The 25795-nt window shown below is 38.3% G+C and overlaps 1 protein-coding gene across 2 annotated transcripts in view; it reads right to left on the bottom strand.

The window, feature by feature from the left end:
- Nucleotides 1-579: 579 nt before the first annotated feature.
- The window catches only part of SLC9A8 (solute carrier family 9 member A8), a 31022-nt gene continuing 5806 nt past the window's right edge, over nucleotides 580-25795 (bottom strand). For both annotated transcript variants that reach the window (XM_076351607.1, XM_076351608.1), the window contains 13 exons: nucleotides 20835-20893; nucleotides 17237-17320; nucleotides 16180-16281; nucleotides 15434-15468; nucleotides 14223-14366; nucleotides 12774-12912; nucleotides 10818-10923; nucleotides 7830-7946; nucleotides 7248-7330; nucleotides 5377-5488; nucleotides 4721-4941; nucleotides 3482-3628; nucleotides 580-2209 (listed from right to left, as the gene is read on the bottom strand). In XM_076351607.1, the coding sequence (XP_076207722.1) occupies nucleotides 2102-2209; nucleotides 3482-3628; nucleotides 4721-4941; nucleotides 5377-5488; nucleotides 7248-7330; nucleotides 7830-7946; nucleotides 10818-10923; nucleotides 12774-12912; nucleotides 14223-14366; nucleotides 15434-15468; nucleotides 16180-16281; nucleotides 17237-17320; nucleotides 20835-20893 (1457 nt within the window). In that variant the 3' untranslated portion in view covers nucleotides 580-2101. The remainder of the gene's footprint in view (nucleotides 2210-3481; nucleotides 3629-4720; nucleotides 4942-5376; nucleotides 5489-7247; nucleotides 7331-7829; nucleotides 7947-10817; nucleotides 10924-12773; nucleotides 12913-14222; nucleotides 14367-15433; nucleotides 15469-16179; nucleotides 16282-17236; nucleotides 17321-20834; nucleotides 20894-25795) is intronic.

Consider the following 25795-nt stretch of genomic DNA (forward strand, 5'->3'; position numbering starts at 1 on the left):
TATCACTAATTGCCAGCAGAGGGCAGGAAACGATCAATTTACCTTGATGGAAGTTACCAAAGGGCTGATCTATTGGTGCAGACCTCTTATTTCTCAGGTGACCTATTTCACCGGAATAACAATAGAAATTAGGGGCTATTTTATATTTCAGCACGACTATGGCACAACACTAAGCCACACTAAGCCCAGCGTAATAGCATCTAGATCAACGTACACCTTCCAGTGACAAGAGAAGCTCCCAGAGACCTTCCAGCCAGCTCCTGGGCTTAAAACGCTCACGTTGAGAAACGGAGCAAGACAGATGGGTAACTAAAATGTAATTAAGTCTACTGTTGTCTAGAAAGGTGAAGAAAAAGTCTGATTTTTACACAGATCCTCTCCTAAGAATAAAGCAAGCACCGATTGCTTTCTGGTCAACACCAGAAGCTGAGTTCGTGCCCCATTCAGATTCCCACCAGTGGGTGTTTCAGCTCTGGGAGTAGCAGAGAGAAGCTCTTTGACCTAACAGGGAGGGGGGGGGGAAAAGGGAGTCCTGTATCAAGATGTGTTATCTTGGAAAAACTGCTTAGACAACACAGGTTTAGGATTCTGAATACATTCTTTTATTCCTCCCAGCAGGTAAGCAGTTGATTAAAAACCTTAGTAGCAAAACCAGACCAAAAATGTAAGTCTCACTTTCAGAAACAAACGTGTGCACTTGCATGTCAGATTGATATGCAGAACTACAATTCACATTTCAACTGCGAATATGCAAATGACTAATGAGGAGTTTGGGTTGGCAGTGAAAGCAAACTGCTGCATGTGTAACCACAGCAGGTGCGCCGCAAACGCTGCGTGTCCGTTCAGGTGTACGCAGTTTTGAGCAAACGGACTAGGCCACGTAGAAAAAGTGACATGATACTGCTGATTTTGAAACGGTGTAAGCAGAAGAGAAAAATCGTATTACTAAACAGGACAGCTTGATGAAAGCTGTTTGGCACTTCCCAACTGAGGCTGCTTCAGCAATATGCAATATTAACCTTTCTGAACCTGGATTAGGTTTTGTAGACTCTTCTTCCTCATGCGTGCATTTAATTCAGCAAGCAAACGATATGGAAAATGCTGCTTTTTCCTCCACTAGAACTTAAGAATTCCACTAGTGAATTCTGGAGTGTTAGGGACACTTTGTGAATTAGGCAAAACAAAAGCTGCTGTTTTCTAAGATTTGAAGCCAAAGTGCCAGCGAGGAGCAACTGCCAATTACAGAAACCCAACTGCAACTGGCTTTAGCCAAAGAAAAAAAAACACATTAAAACTAGAATTTCACATGCAGTTCTGTACTGTGTCATACAATTCCCCACCTCCCCAAACCATGCTATAATCAGTACTGCGGATTAGATAACCTCAGTTGCTGGCTGAGATTAAACCACAACAATACTGCAGTATTAAAAAAAAAAAAAACAAACCATAAAATAGAAATCAAGAATTTCTGAAATGACAAACCCACCAGTTTTCAGAGGTGCTTCCCTGTATGTGCAACATCTGCTTTTTGTCAAGGTATGCGTTTTCTCCGGATTCATAATGTGCAAATCCCATAAATTATAGATTTATTCCAGTCAGATTCCCTTACTAGGGATGAAACAAATTCACAGTATAAACTGTCAAGCCTCTCCATGCTGTGAATGAATATATATATATAAAAAAAAAAGTAAAGTGCAATTCATTCTGTTTTGCAGAGTCATACACTGGCTCTGAACTTCAGCATATGTTTTCAGCAGATTTCATAATAGGAAGAAGACACCCCCCCATTAAACAATGTTGTTATTTCATGGCAGATGTTTCTGCTTTTCAATAGACTGCATGAAATTTGCTATGCTGTAAAATGTGAACGAGAGGTTCTTCATTCAGTCCAGTGTCTGACAGCTAGGGGTTTCCATCATTGACTAAGTAATATCAAGCACAGCAGATCTGCAGTTTTATACCTAAACATGTAGCACAAGACATGCCTGAAAGCAGAAAGTTCATTCTTAGCTTTCCAGCTTTTGTGCAGTCAGACTCTTGATACTTAAATCCTCTTTCTAATGCTCTAATGATAAACTCCCTGCACTCCTGCCCCGGCCTGCTATAGCAGCTCTTGCTCATCATCTTCAGATCCTGAGGGTCCTTGTCGTACCTCTTCATACCATTTGTTTGTGAGGGTTTTCATCTGTATGCGCCCGTGATGCAAATCCTAAGGCAAAAGCAAACCAGAACAGTCTCTCAGCTACAACACTACTTGTGTGTTAGAGCAAAAGAGAAAGACAAGTTCAACATATTCTTAGGAAATAATCCACTCCTGGTCTCTAAGCATGCAAAGCAATTCTGTTTCCTACGAGAAAATATTTATCAAGTGTTCGATCAGTAACTATTTCCATGGACGATATTTTTGATGACAGGTACATTTACCTGTGGTTTTCTAGTCCTGCTCTGTGGGTCTCAACAAGCCTAATGCTGTCTGGATGGCCTGGCTTTGAATATCACTCCTCTCTACGTGTTCCCAGGGACAGCGGGAAGCTTGTGGCCTGCTTTGGTGATTCACATACTTATTTTTCTAGCCTTTGGTTGCAAACTGGATGGCAGCCTGTGCTTTTAGCTACTAACTACGAATCAGATGCTTACTCTGGTTTCTTGTTTCCTTTTTGGTTTTGCAAAAAATGCCTTTAGCTTTTGTGGGAAAGTGCTGAAAGCATTCTTTTGAAAAGAAAGGTACAAAACAAGAGGAAAAAATAGTACATTTGTGCAGGCTAGAAAGATGGAATGTGCCCACTTTACACAAAATTATCAACTCCACAGCAAAAATGCTTAATTCTATGGCAAACTGGAAAAACAGTGAATTATACAGCCAAGGAGTCTCGGGTTTCTGAGGCGTGGAGTGAAAATGGCATAGTATTAACACTGAGTGGCTCCGAGAGGTGTAAAGTTACACGTTCAAGTCAGGTGTCATTTTGCATTTACAGCTTCAAAGTCTTGGTCTCTCAGTGAAGAAGTCGTCTTAAAAGCGAAGGCTGCAATTCTGGTGCATATTTCCCAGATAAAAACTGCATTCTGCAGAAAAATCACAACACCAGAATTCACAGGACCCTGTACAGTAAAAGGCAGCAACTTTGTGTGATAGCACTTTAAAAACTCTGCATGAGTGGCAGCAGCTTTTTCTAGCGACAGTAGTAACTCCTGATACTCTTCATGGTACTCTGCAAGATAAGAGGTGAGTTCAATAAATCCATACACCTTTTAAAGTTTAATTGTGGCAGCCCTGAGAGATGCTCATTTAAGCCACCCTGCAATTTTACAGCGCAGCTTTTCATTACAGCTGCTCTACATAGGCACAAGTAATATATTAGGTGGCTCACTGTTCCTTATGTAGAAGTTGCATGGCTACACTATGAGCCTTGAATGGTACAGAGTGAAGTGACAACCAACTCTACCACAGTTTCTTTTCTTCAAGAAAACAAGAAAGACTTACTTCTTGTGTGAGTCTTCTGGTGAAGAAAGGATTCAAATACTTGGCATCAAACCACATAAACCCTTTGAGGTCCTGGCGTTTTATGTACTGGGCTTCATATTCCTCCTCTGTGAGCTCTGATAAATGTTCGGATTCTATGGTATTTCCCTAGAAAGATCACAAATATTGGAATAACCTGAGAAATGTGGCAGTCATCCTTCCAGCTTGCTTCAGCCCCCTACTCTGTGCTCTCCCTTCTCACAACCAATTCCCACGCTGGAACAACAGGGAAATTATCGTCCCAGCCTACCGGGGCTTATGGCTGTATGAATCTGTCTAGCTGTTGATTCCCAGAGCCACTTAGCTTCCCTGTTCATGTTGAAAGGCAAAAGACCTCAAATGTTCCATATTTTGTATAGTTACTATTGCTGAGAACAGATTCCTAGTGTGCAGGTTTTCTCTTGTGAGCTGGACAATGGTTTTATCCAGCAAGCAACACTAATGTCATTGTCTCACTGAAAACAAGCCCTGTATCAGAACACACCATACCCCTGTGCTCTTCCTATACACACCTCCCTACGTGGACAGAGTAAGATAATTCTGAAGACTGCACGCTTTTTGAAATCTCGTGCCAAGAGGAGCTGTTTTTTAGATCCTACAGAACAATACCCTGCATGTATTGTTCGATGGTTTGGGGGACAACCAGGCAAATGCTCTGGGATACTCTATGTACTCCAGCCTTTTGCACATGAGGTTTCAGGCTGGCTGTTAGTTTTCTTCAGTACTCTTGCTTAGCTAGAAATTGCTTTAAAATAAAACCCAGTCAGAGGGGTGCTGTTGTTACCACCTTCTCATGGCCTTTGCTTTGACTTTTTCAAAATAATTCCCATCTGCCTTTTATGATTAATTCATGAGTCACACTGTACTAGCTACTTCTCCTCTGTATATGACTCAATCCTGTATCATCTGCTTTATGCTTTTGCAGGGGTTACTTTAATTTGTATGGATCAATTTATAATTCGATTGAGTTGAGACTGTTTCTCTTCCCTTTGTCCAAATGGTTATTTTGTGTAAACACTAACCAAGCTCCGTCTTTGGGATATTTTAAAATTATATTGCTTGGCTTTTTCCTACCACCTTGGCTTTTTCCATTGCTTTCATTTTACTTTTTTGTAAAAAATAATGTATTAGTCTTGGAAAATGTAAAAAAATAATAAAAAAAAAAATCAGTGATCCTCTGAATAAAAAACCCAAACAAACCATCTTCTCTGTCTTGCTAAGATTAATGTCCTTTTTGTTCCTCTTGCGTGCTTTGGAGTCCTCAATGTCAATCAGTCTGATGAGGGGCATGGTTCCTCCTCCCAGCAGCAAAATTGTGAACAGTACTATGATGATTGTTGTTGTCCCAATGAGCTGCCGCTTCTCTATTGGTTCCAAGCCCAAATGGAGGCTGAGGGCATAGGGAATTGCACCACGTAAACCTTATCAGAGAGAACAGTAAACCAATGAAGAGTGAATCAACAGCTACATTGGTCCTCAGCACCCTGATAACTCTACAGGAATCCTCCATCTTTAAAAGATTTTTACAATTCTATACCATGTCCATTTATCTACCATTTGGTTACCGCCCTAAAATGAATCTGAGCTCTTCAGATACTGTTGTTCGAACTGTGAAGTTGCTAGACGTAGAAAGAAAAGTAGACTCTGCAGAAAAGCTTCAGTGGGGATCACCACTGCATAGTCCTCTAGCACAAAGAGGAAAGAGAATACATCTGTTGCACTTGGGTTTGAGAACAGTGCAAATGTTCGGCTGAGTTTTGCTCCACAGATGGAAACCAGTTCCTCCCAGAGTAGTCCACACAATGAAAAAGATAAAACATTTTTTCCAGTTCTCCATACTCTGAGCTTTAACTTACCGCTAAACCACATGATAAACATCATTTTGGGGGTGATTTTATGATCACGGAAAAAGTTGAGCAGGTAGGAAAGTGGGAAAATATTCACTGCTCTACCAAACAGAACAAGTACCTGAAAAACAGAAATAAAAGCAAAAGACCATTTGATGTGTTACATTCACACAGGCCCCAGTTGCATCTGGTTTCTACAGGGTAAGGTGTATACGCTCTTTTCACTCACAAGTCTTGCAAGTAGGTGTGCTGCTAAGCTAACATATAGAAATCTCTCAGCATAGGTCAACGTGGAATTTAACTTTTTAAACATTTTGTCTGCTTAACTGAAACTAAACCAGACTTGTCACTGACAGAGACCAGACACTACCTTACTTATAATAAATAAATGAAACCCAAGAGGCATTCCAGGGAGACCAAGAATTACTTTGGGTGAAAGTTTTCCTCAGTTCAGCTCCTTTAATCATTCCCTTGGCACAGCAGCTAAGAGGCAATAAGATATTTCTGTTGTCTCCCCATGGACCAGTTCCTCAGAGAAAAAGGCCAGAAGCCAAACAAATAGCATGTAATTGGGTTCCTCAACACTTCCCTGAGTATGGTTATAAAATACACCACCCACTGAAGCAAGATTTTGAGAGGGGACAAAAAAAGTACTATTGATTTAATGGCAGACAATTAACAAATACAGTACCTCAGAAAAGCAAAGGTTTTCACAATGGCTTTGCTTTTAAATTCCACCACAAACGGACCTTGATAAGGTAAATATCCTAGAATTAGTCAGCAGGATCCTTGAAGGGCCGTGCTGTTTTCCTTTATGAATCACCTCAAAATAACGCAATTTGCATTACGCCTGTGAGGGCAATGCTACATAGAAAGAAGTGTTACAACTTAGATATATCTTAGATAAGGAAGTCGGGTATAATGCAGGGAGAGCAGTTCCCCGTGCTGATACCACTATCTGTAAATTGTAGATAACAATTCTTCCCTTGAACCGTGGGCTAAAATGTGCTAGTATACATTGCTGTATGCGACTGGATTCACATTTCTCTCTTTTGACTCTGCAAAAGACAACATACTTCTCATGTCTACATTAAACAATTATAATAGCAATAGATGTAGGTAATCCCCATGTGAAACATAATTCAAAGTGCCACTACATAAAGCTACACTGAAATACAGAATGGAAAAAGACGACTTAAGAATGGAGTCAGAGAACGAATACACATTGGAGAAGGTTCGAGTAGGGATTTCCTCTGAAGAAGGTGAGCTCAGAGTGAAGAAGCGATGTATGGACTAAACTGGTTTATGTAAACAAACTGGAACAATATATGAGAGAGAAAGACTCAAAAGCTGTAGTCCTGGAGAGATGAAATGGAGCAGAGTTTGGTACTAGTTTGCCAGTTTGCCCTGTAGTTTCTACGAACTGCCCATCCACACAAATCATTCATATGAAGCTAAAGATACGTAAAAACTGAGGATTGTTTTCTGGTAAAATATCTTGTGGAATAAAGTGGCATGTATAATAATCTCAACATCTTTTGAGATTTCTTTTACTTTACTAAATCTAATAGGGTCAAAACAAGCAAGGTTCTTTTCCTTGTTTTTAATAATCTTATACAGAAGGGCTTCAAAATAGCAGCAAACTGGAATTCCTTAAAGACGACTGATGTATTTGTACACGAAAGTGCTGAGAACAAGAAGAACAATTCCATGCTATTAGTGAGAGTTAACTTTGTGCAATATATCAAAATATAAAAGTATTTTCATAAAAACCTGTAAAACGTAACAACTGTTCTAAAATACTTTAACTGTAGGGTGTTTCCCCCCTCCCCAATACCAAAAAAGCATCTAAACAAGTACGTAAGAAAGTAAATACCTACTATGCACCAGATGACAAAGGACATTTCAAACTTGTGAGGAAAACTAAAAATTGACAGGCCAAGAAATGCAAAAACACACGTTTCTGAAAAAGAAATCACATCATCTTAAATAAATAATTCTATAAAACCTTTTCTACTCTTATTGTAAGTTACTACATACAGTACATAAAATAATGTACTTTTCAATTTGTGAAGCTACTGTTTTTGTAAGTAGCTTTTTATATCCAAAACCATTTTAAAAAATACTGCTAAAAACCCATCTCCTAAAACTAAAAATAGACCAGAGGAATATAGGAGTCAGAGATCTCTATTCGGTTATCAATCTTGTGGCAAATCTTAGCAGGAGCCTGCAGGATGGGAGAGAGAGATTTACTGTATGTTTTATCCAGTATGGCAGGAAAGGTGACTTCTGACTGCCTTCCAGCCCCCACTATTAGGAATTTTTCTCTTAAAGACATGTACACTGACATACAAACAGCTAGAAGAAAATTCACACCTCCACTGCTCCCATCAGAATCACCATTTCAGGCAAATAAAATTTTAAAATATTAATATTAGATATTTATAATAGGTAGCACCTACCACACATGAAAGCAACAGTTCTCAGTGTCTGCTGCATTAAAATCTGTGTAACCGGGGACAAGTTATGATGTGTATAGTGAGACATCACGATGCCAGAGAAGAGGATTGCCATGATACCTGTAGATAAAAATGTGGCAGTGAACGGAAGAATAGCTTGCGCTCTGCAAATATTTGTGTTTATAGCCCTTACTAACACAAAAGCTTATGAAGCAATAACTGGGGTTTCTATTACCATTGTTATTCATACTGGTCTCATTCCACTGGTCATATTAAATACCAGGAGGTCCAGTATAGGTCACTTGCAAGCTAGAATAAATCCCTGTTATGTCACATCTTCCCATAAAAGTGAGGGAAATAAAAAGCGAATTCTTGAGTGTTTTTTCTGCTTTTCACTCTCCTAACCGGTAGAGAGGTGAGATCAAAAGAAGAAAAACAATTTGAGAATAGCAGGGCTAGAGAACTCTATGATTCAGTTCTCCCAGAAAGTGTGTCCTTCTTTCCTACCTGCTGATCAGCCAGGCCCCAGTCACTCCACCAGAAGTAGAATGAGACCAACAGGGCATGGGTGTGAATCCGCTCCAGTATGGTGCGCCACATCTAATACCATAAAAAATTAAGAACGAACAGCACACACAGGTGTACCCCCAATTTTCTATCAATCTGAGAATCAGAAAAACTATTGAGACTTGAGAATTCAGGGCAAAAATTACCTTTGTAGGAATCACAGAATCATTTAGGTTGGAAAAGACTGTTAAGATCACCGAGTCCAACCATAAGGAAGGTACAGCCTGATACGTAGGGCCTGCAAGGAGTGCTACTGTGCAGAATGTCCCTGGCCTCCAGCAGAAAGGGTCACTAAACCATCTGCTGTAAGTTACTACAGAGATTAATCTCAGCTATCAACTATGGGAAAAGCCACCAAATTTTCCATTATAGAGTTCAGTTGCCCTAATGATATGCACAGCTTGGACAGAGGTACAGCAACTGATATCACAGGCCAGAACAGCTACCTCAGATTTCACTGTATTTCACAAATCTTTGATTTGTGTTAGGGATTTTTTCCATCTACCTTGCTTCCCAGCTCTTAGTTATTTATGGAAAGAATCTGAATTTCAACTTATTTTGCAAACTGCTCAAGACATATCACAGACGCTGCCTGTTGTTCACTGTTCATAAGGAGCTGGGTATCTTAAAGGAAATTTTAAGCATTTCCACGACTGCCGCATAGACTTACACCTGCAAAGGATGTCATTTGAGATGATGGTTAGGATTGTGGAAAAATTTAGCAGTCCACTTGAACAACAACCACAGTACTCCTTGTGAGGAAATAACTGACCAAAACTGACAATATAACCCGGAAGAAATCAATTGCAATGCAGATCTCGAGAGGACAGAATGATGTGTGGGAGTATGCCTGCTTTGCCCAAAACAAGGGAAGTTTAGAAGACTAGAAGTATTTGGCTGGAGATACGTATCTAGGAGTGGCCCAGATGAACACACATGCAAGGATTAGAATAGCTGAGGTACAGTCAAAAGAATCCTTTGTTAGAAACAGAAGAGGTGACCTGACTAAGGTCATTCAAAGTTTCTATTTCTTGATAAGTCATTCTTGAAGGCACTTGAGCAAATCAGAGAGGTTGTCTTTACAAATAAAACGACAAAGAACCTCTTTCATCCTGAGAGTAACTAACTAGGAATCTTACTGTAAATTCTTTTTCATTGTATACCAACATACAGATGTGTTGGTTATGTAATGCAATGGTGCTGTAATTCTGTAATATTTTATATTAATAAGCAATACAAATTAGAAATAGAAAAGGCCACATGCTGAGGCCCTCCAGAATAATCTTCTCACAAGGCAAAACTTGTTTTTACAGCAATACAAATATTTTAACATATCAAACTGCTTGCTCAGGTTTCATATAATTTCATTCCCCTACATATGTGTTGGCCTATACACACATACAGAGTAGTTCTGGATACAAGTGGGCAGAATGGAACGTTTGCATTAGGATTATACATCTTGATTGTGTAACTACCATGATTACAGGCCACATCTTCATGCATATAAAAAAAAAATACAACTCCGCTGACATCAGTGAAGGTATGCTGATATACACTGCTACAGATCCATTCCAAAATATTCACATTAGCTCACATGTACATTTTCAGAAAGTCCGATTTCATACCTGCAGCTCATTTACAAGAAATCTAGTCCTGCTACTACTCCTCACAAACTTGTAACATTCCTATATAGTCCAAGTGGTAGAGCAAATACATCTTTTAATGCACTTAAAAAAAAAAAAAAACAAACAAGAAAAAAAGAAAAAAAAAAAGAACCAAGCAGATTCCCTAGCTATTTGAATTATGCTAACTGTTGCACCCCTTCCCACTTCCCTTTGAGAAATGAGACAGGAAGCTGATTGCCTTAAAAAACCACTAAATCAGCAAAGGTCAGAGACATTGGGCATCCAGCAGAACTGGACCCTGTCTTTGTACTTGATTCTACAGAATGATGGAAGAAGTTCACCTGTAAGCTTCTTCTCGTGGCCTTCAGCAAAACTTCTACCAAGTATTCAGAGATACACACAACACTCAGTGGTCTCAGCTGATTTCCCCAATGGCACTGAAGGACAGGCAGAAAAGCAGCTACAGGGTAGTAGGCTGGACATTATCTAAGTTAGCCGACGTGGCTGAGATCTACAGCGTGCAGCTGAAATTTTAATTCTGTGTTAGGCAGAGGTAACTGGGGAGAATACTAGTATTTACGTTGGCTAACTAATGCTTGTGAAAACTGCAACTACCTTTTCTATACTTTTATAACATGAAGTAGAGAATAAGTGTTTCTTTAGAGTAAGTCAAAGTTAAAAGAGCGAGCACAGGTTAAATGAGAAAACACGTAAAAAAACAGGGGCCCTTTTAGACACAAATAATACCAGCTCCCTAAATTTATCAAAGAAACTTGCACATACTCATTTTGCTACTCACCTGAGAGTGAGATACCTTCTGCAAGTCCATAAGGAAGGTAAGCGAAGATAATCATCATCCCAAACTCTAGGGAGGGTGTCTTCCTTAAATCAATGTGCTTTAGCACGTACACATGAAAACGTTATGGAAAAAGTGAATAAAAATTCAAAGAAAAATTTAAATCTGTGTCATTCCATTACAAAACAGTAATTATGCTTAATGTATTTGTCTACTGAATAGCTAATAAAGTCTACACATTGGCTTCTGACTCAAGTATGGAAAGATTAATAATTTCTTAGGAGGAGTGTTTCTTATAGAAGCTACTGCTGGTAGAAGTCTATCAGAATGGACAGACCTAGAGAGAGAAAAGATCTGCTGCTGATGTACCTATACAATACTGATAACAACATGCCAAACTGTTTGCATCTAGAAGGGCCATTTCCCTACACGTTCAGTCTTTGAAATCTCTACTCCAAAACTATTGCAGAAAATCCAGAGAGAATCATTAAAGGTTTTTCTAAAAATAGGGGAGAGCTATGAAACAGCAATTAAAAGATAGCTCTCATTTATGTTTTAACAAAAATAATGTCCTTTTGATACTCAAGATATTTAAAACTCACTTTACATTTGCAGTCATAAACGTGGACATTTGTCAAGGGCTGCAACTTCTGCTTTGCATCTCATGCACGGTTCTGCAGCACAGCTGCCAAGTACAAATAGATTTTGCCTCAGACATCATTATTTGCCACACTAAGCATGCAGGCAATCTCCTCTGTTCAGTCACTAGACTTCTAGTTACTTTCAAATGGATATGACAGATTTGCACTAATATTAATGGTGAGGAATATTCCTTCAATCACATCCTTGCCTTAACGCTTAAAATACTCCACCTACCATCTTTGTTAAAATTCAGAGGATTAGATGCCTGTGATGTGGAAGTTCACATTCCTCCTGGGCCACGAACCAGCAACAACCTTCAACTATATTTATCTGCTGGCAACTAATAAGAGATGTCCTTTGCTGCACTGAAATTTTGCATGCTTACGGTAAATCCAATACTTTGAGGCACAAATAACTGTAATAGGGCAAATAAGCTGCTTTTCTCTCTGTCTTAGTATCATTTAGATACCAGTGAAAGAAGTGTTGAACATCTGTCTCCCTCTTTTGTTGTCATGTATGGAATAATTTAAAAGTTCATGGAATCAGGCTAATGAACCAAGAGAGGAAATATGTCTTTATTTAATCAAACACTCCTTTCGTGTTATTTACAAAGTGCTTAGCAGTATGTCCCAGATGACGTGAATAACTGTTGTACAAGCCTAGCACAAAAGATTACCTACAGTGAAGTCAGTGTTAACATTAAACAAGCTCTGAAAAGTAACAATGGTGTCTGACTTACAACAAACACCCTTCCTTATCTCAGCAGAGAAGCTTCTGGGTTGTTTAGCAACCAATTCATGGAAGTGGAAGAGGCAAAATATAACTCAGCATAAATCCAAATAGAACAGTATCTGTATTCAGCTGTCTGAATATGATACATAGGGACAAATGAGCTGGTCTGACTCAAAAGCCCTTGAGAAAAACAGCTTTTTTTTTCTTTTTAATTAACTGTTTTATGTATGTAAAAAAAGGAGCCGTATGCTTGTAAAGTGGATCAATATTGAAATGGAATTAATGTATTTTGAATTTACAAAACAATTACCATATTTTATAACACTCCAATGCACGTAATATAAGCTACTATACAGCATTTCAGACCTTAATTATGTTCATAAAAATTTGATGCAACTTTTTAATACACACCCATGCACACTAACATAAAAACAAAATGAGCATGAGAAAATCCTCAGCCAGCAAAATAATGTCTAGTAAGAAATATCCCCTAAGAAATGCTGGAGAAGATGCAAAAGAAAAATACTATTAGAATGTTGAAGTTCACCAATTTATACGTGTATCACCAAAATTAAAAAAGGATATTAATGCAGAAATAAGACCAGTAAGCGTGCCAAGCGCTGCAGAGCCAAAGAACATCTTAAGAAAGTATCCCAGTGCCTGTAGAAAGGTTTGCCATCCACTTACATCTGACATATTTTCTCTTGTCAAACCTTCTGCTGTGCTAGATATAATTAAAAAATAAATAAAAAGAAATGGTTATAAATGCTAAGCCTGGATCCAAAAATACCAAACATCCTTTGAGAACAACAACAAAAAAGATTTCCATTTCTTTGTTGCTACCACTCTTAAAAGGCTTTTACTGTGATATATATAACAAGAGGAATGTCAAAAGATGTTATATCAAGTCTTAGTGTAATCCCCAAAGGGAAACCTAATTCTGCTAAAAATCTGGAAATCCAGCATTGCTCTTCTGAAGAATCCCCAGAATGGCGTAAATAGGCTATGATAATGCCCAGTATTACAAAACAATTTTCAAACTTTGAAAAGGAAAAGAAAACACATTTTGCAGTGGTAAAAACTCAGGGCATGAAAAAGAAAAGATGGATCATGTGATCCTTAGAGAAGAACAAATGAACAGGAAGACCTCTCATCAAATATTTAGGTGTGGATGAGAGACAAGAAGGTCACTGAAAAAAACCAAAGAGGCTCTTAGGAGGAAAGGGGAAAAATCTCTCTGAATTTCAGGAACGTATTTCATAGAATTCCATGCAAAGAAGACACGGATTCTAACTAGTGTTCCATTTGACTGCTGTTAGTGTTCATGGTCTTCCATAAAAGAACCACGACTATATTAAAAGCAATTAATTCATTGAAAAATGACTCTAACTTCACTACCTTCTTAGTATATCTACTCCTTCTATACATTCATAGTCACATCCATTGACTTCAGCAATAACACAAAGATATATCTGTATTTTTTTTTACTCTTTCCGCCCCAAAGAATTGTCATGGGCAAAGGATAAGGATATTGGATGTTCTTCTTCCCTGTGATAGCCCCAACACAAATATAAAACTATTGCATGGATGTTGATGTATCCTCCCCACCCCTCCCAACTGAAGTGTGACTCTGGGTATGAGCCAATAATACAGGAGACACAGCTGTGTATTTGGCAAGGTAAATATTTTTGTGCAAGCCTGAAAGGACACTGTTGGTTTTCTGTTATCAGGACCCTCAGATAGAAAGACAGCTAGTAAATGTATGGATTTAGAAAGCAATCAATTATCTGGGGTCAATGAGATGAGGCACTGAGGTAGTGGTAATAAGAAATCCATTTACTGTTTCTGCCTACACAGTTTATGTTATGGATTGCTTTTAACAAAGAAGGATCATACAAAATTCAGCTTTACACCAGAAATACATGATTTGTTCCAAATGGAGATGGAAGAATTACTGTATATCTGAATAACTAATTAACAGAAAATAATGTGGTTGCTGTTTCCATACTCAACGTGTAATTCAAATGCACTTACTTGGTCAAGACAATAGAGACTGCATCATTGAGAATGCTTTCTCCAAAAACCAACATGTTAAGTACAGGATCCACATTGAGGGCATTGAAAATGGCAATAGTAGCCACAGGGTCAACCGCAGATATTAAAGAGCCGAAAGCAAAACTGGGAGAACACAAAACAATAAAGAAAACTAGATGAAAGAAAAATATGTACCTAGTAAACTTATATGAACAACTAGTAACAAAGACGTTACATGTTATAGTTTCTACACAGTGAAAAGTTATGCTCTCTTCCCATTCATAAGAACTCGAAGTAACAAAAGGGAAGTTTGTTTTTCATTTACCGATATACCAAAGAGAAAAGTTGCTGTCCAGCTGGAAGAGATGTTGGAGAAATACCTATCTCCCAGCTCTCAACAACAGTATCAATGTCTTACTCCAACTAAGTAAGAAAAAAATCAGAGGAATGGGAAACCAAACAACTTTACAGACCATGTATCGTACATGCGTAACGTTCCTGTTCAGGAGTACTAGAGAGGAACATTTAAAGGGAACTGCTAAAACCTCATTACTTTGGAATCCAAAGGTAGACAATACAGAAGCAATGGGACTGCTCAGCTGTGTAAAGTCAAACACTGGAACCAAGTAAGGAAGATTTTTGCTGTTCACGCATGTGTTACTTGTTATGTTTCTTGCTTGCCACCCAATTTATTTATGGATTTTAACAGAAAACTGCTGTATTGGCTATACAAGAAACAACAAAAATCCCAAATAAAGCAGGGATGAACTTTATTTAATGGTAGGATGGTGTAGTCCTAAAAAACTGACCAGATCCTTTGCCAAGTTCTTGAAAAATCTACATTATCGATACTGAAAAACTCATTCTGTCTTTTAAGAGAAGATTTGGACGAGGAAGTTACGCCCTTATCATATATATTAATAATAGCAACTAATCGAAGTTTACATATTTTAAGTTTAAAGGTTCGTTAAAAAAACCAGTATCTTTCTCGTCTAGAAAAATCACTGAGCACAGAATACTATTTGGAAATAAGGGTGTAATAAATAGGGTTTAGAAGTGTTCAATCTATTTTTTAGTTTCATACACCATGTTGAATCTAAGCAATCTAAACAATAACCAGAAGAGCTGGCCAACTACAGTGCATTTCCCATATACAGTTATCTTGAAGAATGCTTTATTTCATATACTATGCCATTTCCCCAAGAGCTTACCTGTCTGTCATGTTGAGTTTATAAATTACATCAGCCTGAAAGAATAGGTAAAACATAAAAAAAAAAAAAAAAAAAAAATCACAATCAACTGTGTTTTTCTGCTGTTTTTAAAAACGAAACTATTCATCAAATCCTAAGCTTGTTATGATGAAAAAAATCACAGTAGTGATGTTACCCAGTCTAACACTGCCCTCCAACAGCGATCTACTGCTACAATTCTGGTCACCCGAAATCAGGGAAGACCAGATGAAACTGGAACAGACACAGGTAAGTAGAGTAACTAAGGCATTCAAAGGAATGGAAGTCTGAGAGGCAAAGAGGAACGTATGGATTGTTTGGCCTACCAGAATTAAGTCTGAGAGAAAATATAATTATCTATGTCTATATCTAATCAATGGGGAAACACCAAAGCAGAGAAGTGAAAAAAGTTATTGACAGAAGAACAAACAAGTTTAATACTGGAAATTAGAAGACGGCTCTAGAGGATACAGGTTTTGGAACAGTCTTCCGATAGAAAGATTGAGTAAGTAAAAAAAAAAAGTAAAACTCAACTCAAGTCTTAATCGCTTTTAACATGGAGCATGATGTATCTATGGAAGGGGTTATACAACATTGCCTCTGTGATAGCAGAGAACTGGACTTTGTGACCCAGGAATTCACTTTCGCTGTGTTTGTCTGCTCTTGAAAAATGGACTTTCAAAGAGCAAGCTGGATAAACTTAAGTGCTTCAAAGCAGTTACTCTTACCTGGCCCAGGAAATAAATTCCTCCACCTACAATGAAAGCTGATATTGCAGTGCCAAATACCGAAAACAGAGTGATGGAACCGATGTTCTGAAAAAAATTACCCTGGAACGCAATAATAAAGTAAGTAAATCAGTGAAAATGATCTCAGGGAAAACTCATGTTTGGGTTTGCATCTAAATTAGATTCTGATTCACAACTGGGTTTCCGATAATAAAGCTTTATTTGTTTGGTTCCAGGTATCCCAGGACATACATCCACATCATCTGCCTAAAGAGCATGCTCTCTTGAGGACAACAGCAAACCCTCTGATAGCTGGGACAGGATGTCAGTCTGGTACCCTAACAACAAACCAATCCTCAGACAAACAGCTGGATATTCACCAGCGCTTTGATACATTCCCCACCTGACAGAACTGTAAATTAATCCATCTATTGGAGACAGGGCATGTGAAAAAGGCTTGTAAACTTCCCAGTTGCTAGTCCATTTCTTAGGTTGTGATTTTGTATGAAAAAATCTTCAGTGTGGGTACCAATTCATGATACTACTATCGCCCACTGCTCACTCCCTCTCCTGCAGCACAGCTCAAGTAGAAAGGCAGCACACAGGGAGGACCAGAACCACTTCAGCCAGGCCTAGCACTGTAAGAAATGTCCACAGAAACACAGGCTCCCAGGCAAAGGGTGAAAACCCTTGTGAACATTTTCCTCTTCTTTAGCTATGGAGTGGCCCCACCTTTCCCACTTCTGATCCTCCTCCTTCCCATTTTGCCTCTTCCACATCAGCTCTTGTACAGCTCTGGTGAGGTAAGAAATCCCTCCAACGAAGGAAAACAACCTCTAAGCAGTACCTAACACCTTGCCAACATTCAGTTAACAGTAACAAGCTACATTCCCTGCATTCTGCGTTGAAGAGGCTTAAATTTTGCATTCTCAATTCCCTGATGATTAATATGATGGAATTTAATGCAATTATTCTAAACTTCATGAAGATAACTAAAAGCAGAATGTGTTCCAAACAAAACCTCAACATGTAAAATGAGTGTCTGGCAGGGGCTAACCTTGTGCAATGAATATCCAGATTCAAATATAATAGGTGGAAGCAAAAGCAGAAAAAACATATTTGGACGAAACATTTCTTCTTCCTGCAAAACAAAAATGAAGTATAATTTCAAGGATAGCATAATTATTGAAATAACATCAAATCTTTCAAAAGGGAAATTAAAAAAAAAAAAGTTGGAAAATAAAAATGGCATTAATCTTTCTCCCTTCTTATCCCAAAATAAAAGACTGAAGAATAGTAAACTACTCCAGGGCTGCTACTTCTATTGTTGTGTTTTTTTTTTTTTAATCCAGTGATAGAAATCTAGGCGTTACTTATTTTAAATTACTGTCTCCAAATAAGCTGCACAGAAATCAGGTTATTTACGGCAAAGGAAAAGTCTTTCTGTTTCCACAAAAAGTATTCCCATTTTATCTCAGAGTCTCAAAATCTGTAAGGACTGTCAAGGAATGGCAACCTCTTGGCCACTGGTTCGAATATAATCTAGGTTAACTGTGACCAAGTACAGTTTCACTAGAAAACTCATCACCTGACAAGAAGAAATCAGATCATCATCTTAGTACACTTGCAAGTGAACAGGCTCAAGACATACACCACCGTTAAGAGTCTGAGGCTTGATTCTTCTTGGCAAATGTGATTTATGCCTGTAATTTAATGGTACTATTCTGATGGCTCCTTTTTACCATCAGAGTGATATAAATGAAACCTACCGTGAAGTGAGATGTTATTTTTTGGTGACCCTACCCTTTGCCAGCTATCTCATCACTTGGCTAACACTGCTTTATGGAGTTGTACCCCCAAACTGGCACCCTGTTTTTTCTGCTGGCAGACTAAGCACAGAAGGCAAATTAATCACGGCTGAATGTGCCTCTCTCTCTCTTTACCCACCAGGCTCCCTCCTGGTCCCCACAGTTCTGAATACAGCAGAACTTGTCACCTTTGTGAGCAACAATTAATTTGTTTAAATCCAGGTTAAACAGCTGACTGTTCTGCTAAAACACCAGCTTTCAAAAAAGAAGTACTCATCTCTTTAAAGCCTCATTCCTGTCTGTACCAGTGATAATCATCTTAAAGGATTTGGGGGACTTAGAAAATAAACCTCATCCTTTATACTGAAATGCTCTAGTCCGTTATTCTGCATGCACAATTCCGTGTATCAATGGCTAACACTACCTAGTTTCTGTCAATGCAGTAACTGCGCTAGAACAAAAAACCCACATACCTAATTAATTACACTGTTTAAAAGCCCCTGAAAGCAGAGCTGGACAAGGAGGCGAGAAATAATGAAAAGGAAGGACTGCATTTGTGCTGCATTGAAACAGAGACCAGAAAAATAAAACATGAGGACCGTAATTATCAGCCATGCTAGCCAGCAAGAGTCACCAGCAAGTACAAGGTCCCCTGAAGACTTATTAAGGCACAATTGCAAGAAATTACATTACAAAGTTCTTAGGGCAGGGATATGATCCAAGATTTGCTCTGTACACGCATACAGCCTGCAGTTAAATATTCTATTTTTTTCCCCCATCAGAAAAACAAAAATTCTCTAGTAAATTTAAAACCATTTAAAGCCATTTTATAAAGTACATAATAATTATTGATTAGAACATTTTACATCTGAAATTATGACAGCCTATGTTAAAACCTAAGCCTTAATACAGTGAAAGTAACTTAAATAAGCACATAATAATGTGGTATTTGTGACCCTTTACCTTAGCTGATAATGTAAGCACCTGGATGCAGTATCCCCAGTGCCTTCCCAAGATTTGACCAACGCTTACCAGAAATGAACTACGTAATTCACTAGCTATGATCAATATTTCCTGTCTTTATAGCATCAGTGCTCAAATCAGAGCATACTTTAAGCTTTCTTTTCTCTTCCTACATATGTGATCATCTTCAGATTATTTTATTTAACCAATAAGAAGCTATTTTAAAATGTTGATTTTGTGGCTGTTTAACTGACTTTCAATTTTAAGTCAAATCCAGTTGACACAAATCAGGAATGAACAAACACTAACTAGTGCACCACTCACTGTTTCTAATAAGTAAATATGTAAAAATGAAATATCACAACATGACTCTTGAACTATGTAATTGCTTAAATGAATGTACACAGAATTAGTGTAGTTAGTTGACAAAGAAGAAGTATAATATGTAATTAAAAAGCTACATCTGATTGAAAAATCTATGCATTTTAATGTATTTCAACTAAGGAGGGGGGAAAAAAAAAAAATCTTCCTTTAGGGAAATAACTGCCAAGAAATATTAAGCTGCAAGCTAGGATTAAAATTCACTACTCAGACCAAGATTTTCAGCTTGCTAATATAAATCCTGTTTAAAACTGGTGATTCAAATCACTGTGATTTCAATCAGTTCACTGATCTAATCCTAATAAACTGTTTGATCCTATGAAACAAAAAAATCACAATTTAAATACTGCAAGGTTTGAAATTAAAGCAGGAATAGTGAAGAGTTCATTGCTTTGATGATGTGGATAAACTGTAACAGGCAAAATCCTTGCTTCACTGTAGACTTCACCTCTTGGAAATAACTTCTGCCAGGATTCTCCCTCCCTGGGGAAGCCTCTGTAACTCCACACATGCACAGATAAGACCTCACAGAATCACACACTAATTCCGGTTGGAGGGCATCTCTGGAGGTGTCTGATCCAAGCCCCTGCTTAAAGCAGGGCCAACTCAGAGCAACTTCAGCCACTCAAGGCTTTATCCAGCCAAGCTTTGAGTATCTTTGTGGATGGAGATTCCCACAATCTCTCTGGTCACATGTTCCAATGTTTGGTTGCCATCACTGTTAATGTTTTCTTCCTAATATCTAAGTCTGTAAAGCTCCGAGCACTAGGACAAGGACAACCTTCTGCATGGAAGCTTTGCCTGTATTTTCTGCTGGAAATAAAGCTCAAATCATGTCTCAGCCAGCATGAAAAATGCTGTTGCTTCAGGCACGCTGGTTTTGGCAGTTTTTCCACAAGAAGCAATGGAGCACCCAAGAAACATGCCATGCTGAATGGACTGCTTTCTGAACTGTCTGTTCTTAGCACCACAATTTGTTGCAGTTTTAAGTAAATAAAATAAGTAAATAACATGACTTTTAGCACAGCTATTCTGAAGAAGTGCTCCTTTTTACCTCTGTGAAATCTATGTTAACATCTTCAGGTAAAACATATGACTTTACAACCTATCAAAACACATTTTTTTCCCATGAAAACACCTACAAAATTAACTCCAAAAGGAGGAAGAGGACTAAATACAGACAAATAACTGAATTACTATATTTGTTACTGTAAACTGATCCCAAAGATTCCCAGTACCACCTTCTACCATGTATCTAATAGGAACAGATTTCGTACCATAAAAAGGATTACTCAGGGGAAAAAATATTGTGTAAAAAACACTCAGCAGGATCAGGACCTCAAATTGGTTGTATTATTATTAAAAAAAACCCAAACTTTGGCATCAAGTATAATGTATGTAAGTTTTTGGATATTACATCTAAAGAAACTAATATTACAAAAAGTCTTATTTTAAACATTTAAGGATTGTTCTACAATTAAAAATTAATTGCTTCAAATATACCTTCCAGTTGGCCAGCTTTTGAGCCTCTATGATTTTTATAAAAGCTCCCATAAGGATACCTAGGAGAGAATGAGATAGCATTCTGAAATAGTCACAAAACACATCACTGTTTCCATTAACTGTTTATCGACTCTCAGTCAACAAAGTTTCAAAAGTGAAAACAAGGCAAAACATAAAGCAGCAAGTCTTTCATTCCTAAATCACAAAAACACAAAGTGGTTTTGGGGCCGATATATGGCAGTTTCCAATACGTTACATAATTACATAGCTTCCCTACACAAAAGATTGACACTTGGGATATCCAAATCCTGAACACGCATATTGACAGTGCTGTGTTCATTGTTTCATAAAGGCAACAGGTTTAACTACTCAAAAACGCTTCTCATCTAAGCTGCATTCAAATAAAATTCCACCTTTGTTGCTACAGAATCAGGAAGTTATTTAGGTATCTGTGTGATAGCGTAAAACCTTCATGTCACTTCAACGCTATTTGCACAGCTTAAGTGAAATCAGTCATCTCCACAGAAGTGAATTTTGTCTCATTGAAATCATAGCACTTACTGGCAATGAAGCAGGTAACAAATTCTGATCAGGGTGGAGACGCTGTCAGAACTATTTGCCAGATGAATTACACATCTTTTAAGTCATGTAGAAAAACTAATTTGAGTATAAAAGAATTTTATCAAGGGTGCTGCAAACTCAACGGTTAAACGTTATCATGCTCTTTCCTCCTATACATCTTCAAACAGATAAGACAGAAAACTCCAAACTAACAAGATTTCTTCTGGAACTCATGAAGATAATTCATGAGCTGTCATTAATTGCTTTCAAGGAGTTATGAGGAATTTTTCTTTAGTCAGATTCCAGATCTGTGTTTCTTCACAGTTGTGTTTTATTATTTACAGAATGGAGACTTCATAGTCAAACACTGGGATGTAGAATTGAAATACACTGAATGAAAGGTAAAAACTGGCTGAGAAGCTTAAAGTAAGCTTTCCTGTAACTCATGTGTTTTTATTCTCTCATGCTGTAGCTATCAAAAGAGCATCACATGGATTACTCCTGATGGATGTGTCATCCACACAAAGCCATGAGGCTTAAGCCTTCTTTCATACAAAAATATGTGAAGGCATTGGTCCCAGAGGATAGAAATAATTGTTCCATGAAATGGTTTATATGGAAAGGAAGAGCAAAACATTAATGAAGGAACATCAAAGGTCTGCTGTTCTTTGAAGGAGGACATAATGCAGATACAGCCACTCACATGCCATATAAACACAGGTCTCAGTACTAACAGTCGGGCTTTCCATTCTGGGATGGAAGCTGTGTCAGAAGCCAAGGACCAGAACATTTCTGATTTTTGCAGAGCAGCAACACTGTCTTCAGTGGGTACAGGCAGTACATGTATCACTTAACAGTAAGTTTATGGGGGGAAAAAACAAACCACAACAACCAGAGCCTATACATCTGAAGGCACAGACTTCAGGAAGTGTACTTCCTGAACAAACTTTCAGTATCTTATTAGTATTGAGAGCCCTCACATAAAACTACGTTTAGAGGGGATTTAAAAGAAAAGAGAATCCCTTAACTCACTTCTGCTGAAGTGGAAGGGCTCCAGCACAACTTGTGAAATTGGACCCCCGTGAGCAGGCCAACCATAGCCTGTGGGCTACAAGCTGGGCATCCCTATCCTATGAGCTTAAGTAAAAGGCTGGTCTCAATCTCTGTTTTTAGAAGGAGAGCTAATCACAAGCTGACCCTAACAACAGTGTCACGGACAGACGAGGTCCTTTCATGACATCAGAAGTTAAATGAACAACAATATAAATGTAAGGCAATAGCAGAGGTTAAGGGAAAAGGATGAGCCTGAATCATACAACTTACACCTTTATATAGCACAAGTTACTTCTAGCTGCATATTACACACAGCAGTACTACTAAACTAAGATTATGCTAAGCAAAGTCATGAAAGAGAGCGGCACAAATAATGCATCGCCAAGAGTGTTTAATAGCAGCAGAATCAAACTTTGTGGGACAGATTTTTAAAACACATCTTTACAAACTACTCTTCTTTTATTACTAGATTAATGAATGCAGTTTTTGTTCAGCCGGTTCCATCTATTAAATCAGATCGATCAGTTTTGTCAAGGGGCTAACTGGAAAGCTAAGTCTGTAAGAGTTGATCTAAGCCTCATTCTTTTGAAAATCTTATAGGAATTTTCTTATTACAACCAACCTTTATTTTTCCTGAGAACATGTTAAAACTCAGTAACAAATCAAAGAGAAAAACCTTCCTGGCAACTATTTTTACCAACAAAATTCCAGTAACTTTGAAGGATGAAGATCAAAATCCAGCCTTAGAGAATGCGCTCCCGCCCTGTCCACCAGGAGACTAACATGCCTTAGGAATTGTAAAACAGAAGCTTCTCAGCAGCTTAGACAATGGGAGGAAAAACAGTCATGAAAATCATACTTATCTTCTCTGCTGCCATTTTTATTAGCCTTCAATAACTGCCTGAGAAGATTTGCTTAATTTACAAGTCAAAATAGGACACACCTCACTTCTGGCACTGCTAGCAAAACTGAATACTTGAAACTCAAGCTGTGCTCTTGCAGCTGTGTAGATCATTACCAGTAACAGACGTTCACTGACCAGCAATTAGCTGGCAATTCCAATGATTATACAGATGCCGTGTCCTGTCAACAGAGCTGACAGTAGTTTAAATATGACTGAGTCAATAAACTAAATAAATAAGGCTTAAGCGACACAGGACATCTGTTAGCTGGGTTGCCACTGGGTGTAACACTCTCTTGACTTAGTGGAATTGCATTTGCTGGTATCATCTCATCTGGTTTGGGAGACAGACTACAGCTATGCTGTGGTTCACACCGAAAACTGAACTGTGCAAGTCTCCTATATGCCCTCTATGTGAAAATACAAGAGATGCAATGCTGCTCCTTTTTACCCATCTCGAGTAGCAGTGACAGCCCCAGCACGAAAACTTACCAGTTTCATGAACAAGCTTTTGTTGGGACTGACAGGAGCACAGAACATACCAGCACAGCTAAAATCCTTGTCCTGCTGCTGAGATGCCAAGAACAAGAAGCAGAAAGAGAACGATATCTGTGCCTCTGCTGCTCTCTGCAAAGCTCAGCAGGAGCAGTGATGCAAGCTCGCCTAACGCCTCAGCTCAGCACTGCCCAGTAGTTGGCTTGGGGCAGAATATAAGGAATGGTAGTAAAGAAAATCCAGAACTATGCCAGCAAGAGCAATCAATATACTGCTGCATTTTAAATTGGGGATTATGCTTTAATTTAGATTAGCTATTTAATAACAATGGTAACTAACCTGATTAGAAGCCAAATTAACACCTGTCACCTGCATTTTTGTGTACAAAGAGCAAGGATACTGAAGGGATAGTAATGTCCTTTTGGAACCTTTCAAGACACTGGCAGACATACCACAGAAGACACCTGTCCACAGCAATAATGAAGAAGGGAAGGAAAGAGAAGTGTGTCAATAGTGAATCAAACACTGCATGGTTCCTATGGGGATGACAAAGTAAGTCAGGATGATCTGCAGCAGCTCTCATCTTTCTACGTCATACTACAGTAGACAGAAGCATAAACGCACAAAAGTCTGATGGATGCTGCTCCTATGAAGATGAGGTGTGCATGCAATACCCAGGAAATCCATACCAGCACTATGACAGATTTTTTACAGGTCAATTTTTTTTTCAGCTGCACAGAAATATCGAAACTCAAATAGGGCCTTGCAAGTGAATGTCTCTTTAAGCTTCAATACCTTCTAGTATGCTAGTAATGTGATGTGGTCTGCATCAAATAGAGTTATCTAAAAATTCAGGGAGTCACGCCTGCAGGAAAATGTTTTTCTTTCTGCTAAGTAACAGCTCTAAGATCTTCTCAATCTAGCACCCAAGATGCAAGAAGATTCCTGTTTCCCAGAAAGCATAAGGTACTGACAAGCACCAGAAAGCTTATGGCCTCCCCTTGAGAAATTGTGTGAAAATACAGTTAAGAAACATGAGAGAAGAAGGTACCAGAGAGTACAGCAGGCAAAGTCCAGGAGAAACAAAAAAATCTACCTGCTCAACAAGTATTACACTCCTCCACACTACATTAGAATTGCATAGCTAAGCATCTTCCTCTTTTTGTTGTATTTTTAGAACGGCTGTCAGTGAAAGCGTCACTAGTAATAGGAGCACAAATATCACAGATTCTTGTAAACAAATTACAGAGACAGCTGAAAAACTGTTGCTGGGATTAGTTAGACCAGGTCATTTAAACATGATGTTAGACAGTATGTAGAGAAAATAATAAATATATTTGGCCTGATTTCCTCCTCATTTACACATTTATACATCAGGAGCAACAGCATACAAATAAATGAAATTACCTGAACATAAAAATACAGCCTTAGGAATACTCCAAATTTAATTCAAATTAAGTAAGCACTTGATCTTCATTAAGGGTGACATTCTTATCGCTCAAGTCATAGGAAGAGCTCTTGTCATGGTACTGCAGGGATAGTTAAGTATCTGGCAGTCCAGGCAAGTTTTCAGGATACAATTACAGTCCCCAGCTAAAAAATTAAAGTCACATATACAGACATAATTCTACCAAAACTCATACAAACACATGTACCACTTCAAAGGGAAGGCCAGAGTCTCACTGCCAGGAGCGCTGCAGTTTCTTGTCCTACAGTGCAGATGCAAAAATAGAAGAAGCTGCCAAGGTACTTAGGTAGTGACATCCCTATAGCGCCTATATGTGTCATTTTACTGGGCCAGTCTCTGCACACATGCTCATCTTCTGATTTCTTCCATGAATTTAATTCTATGAATTTGTTGTTTTCTTCACTGCATCCAGTTTGCTGCATCTTTCTAGCGATAGTTAACACACAACAGAGCCTAATTCCAAGTACAGACTACTGAGAGTCC

The sequence above is a fragment of the Aptenodytes patagonicus genome, chromosome 14 (genome assembly GCF_965638725.1).
Source record: "Aptenodytes patagonicus chromosome 14, bAptPat1.pri.cur, whole genome shotgun sequence".
NCBI classification, from domain to species: Eukaryota; Metazoa; Chordata; class Aves; order Sphenisciformes; family Spheniscidae; genus Aptenodytes; species Aptenodytes patagonicus.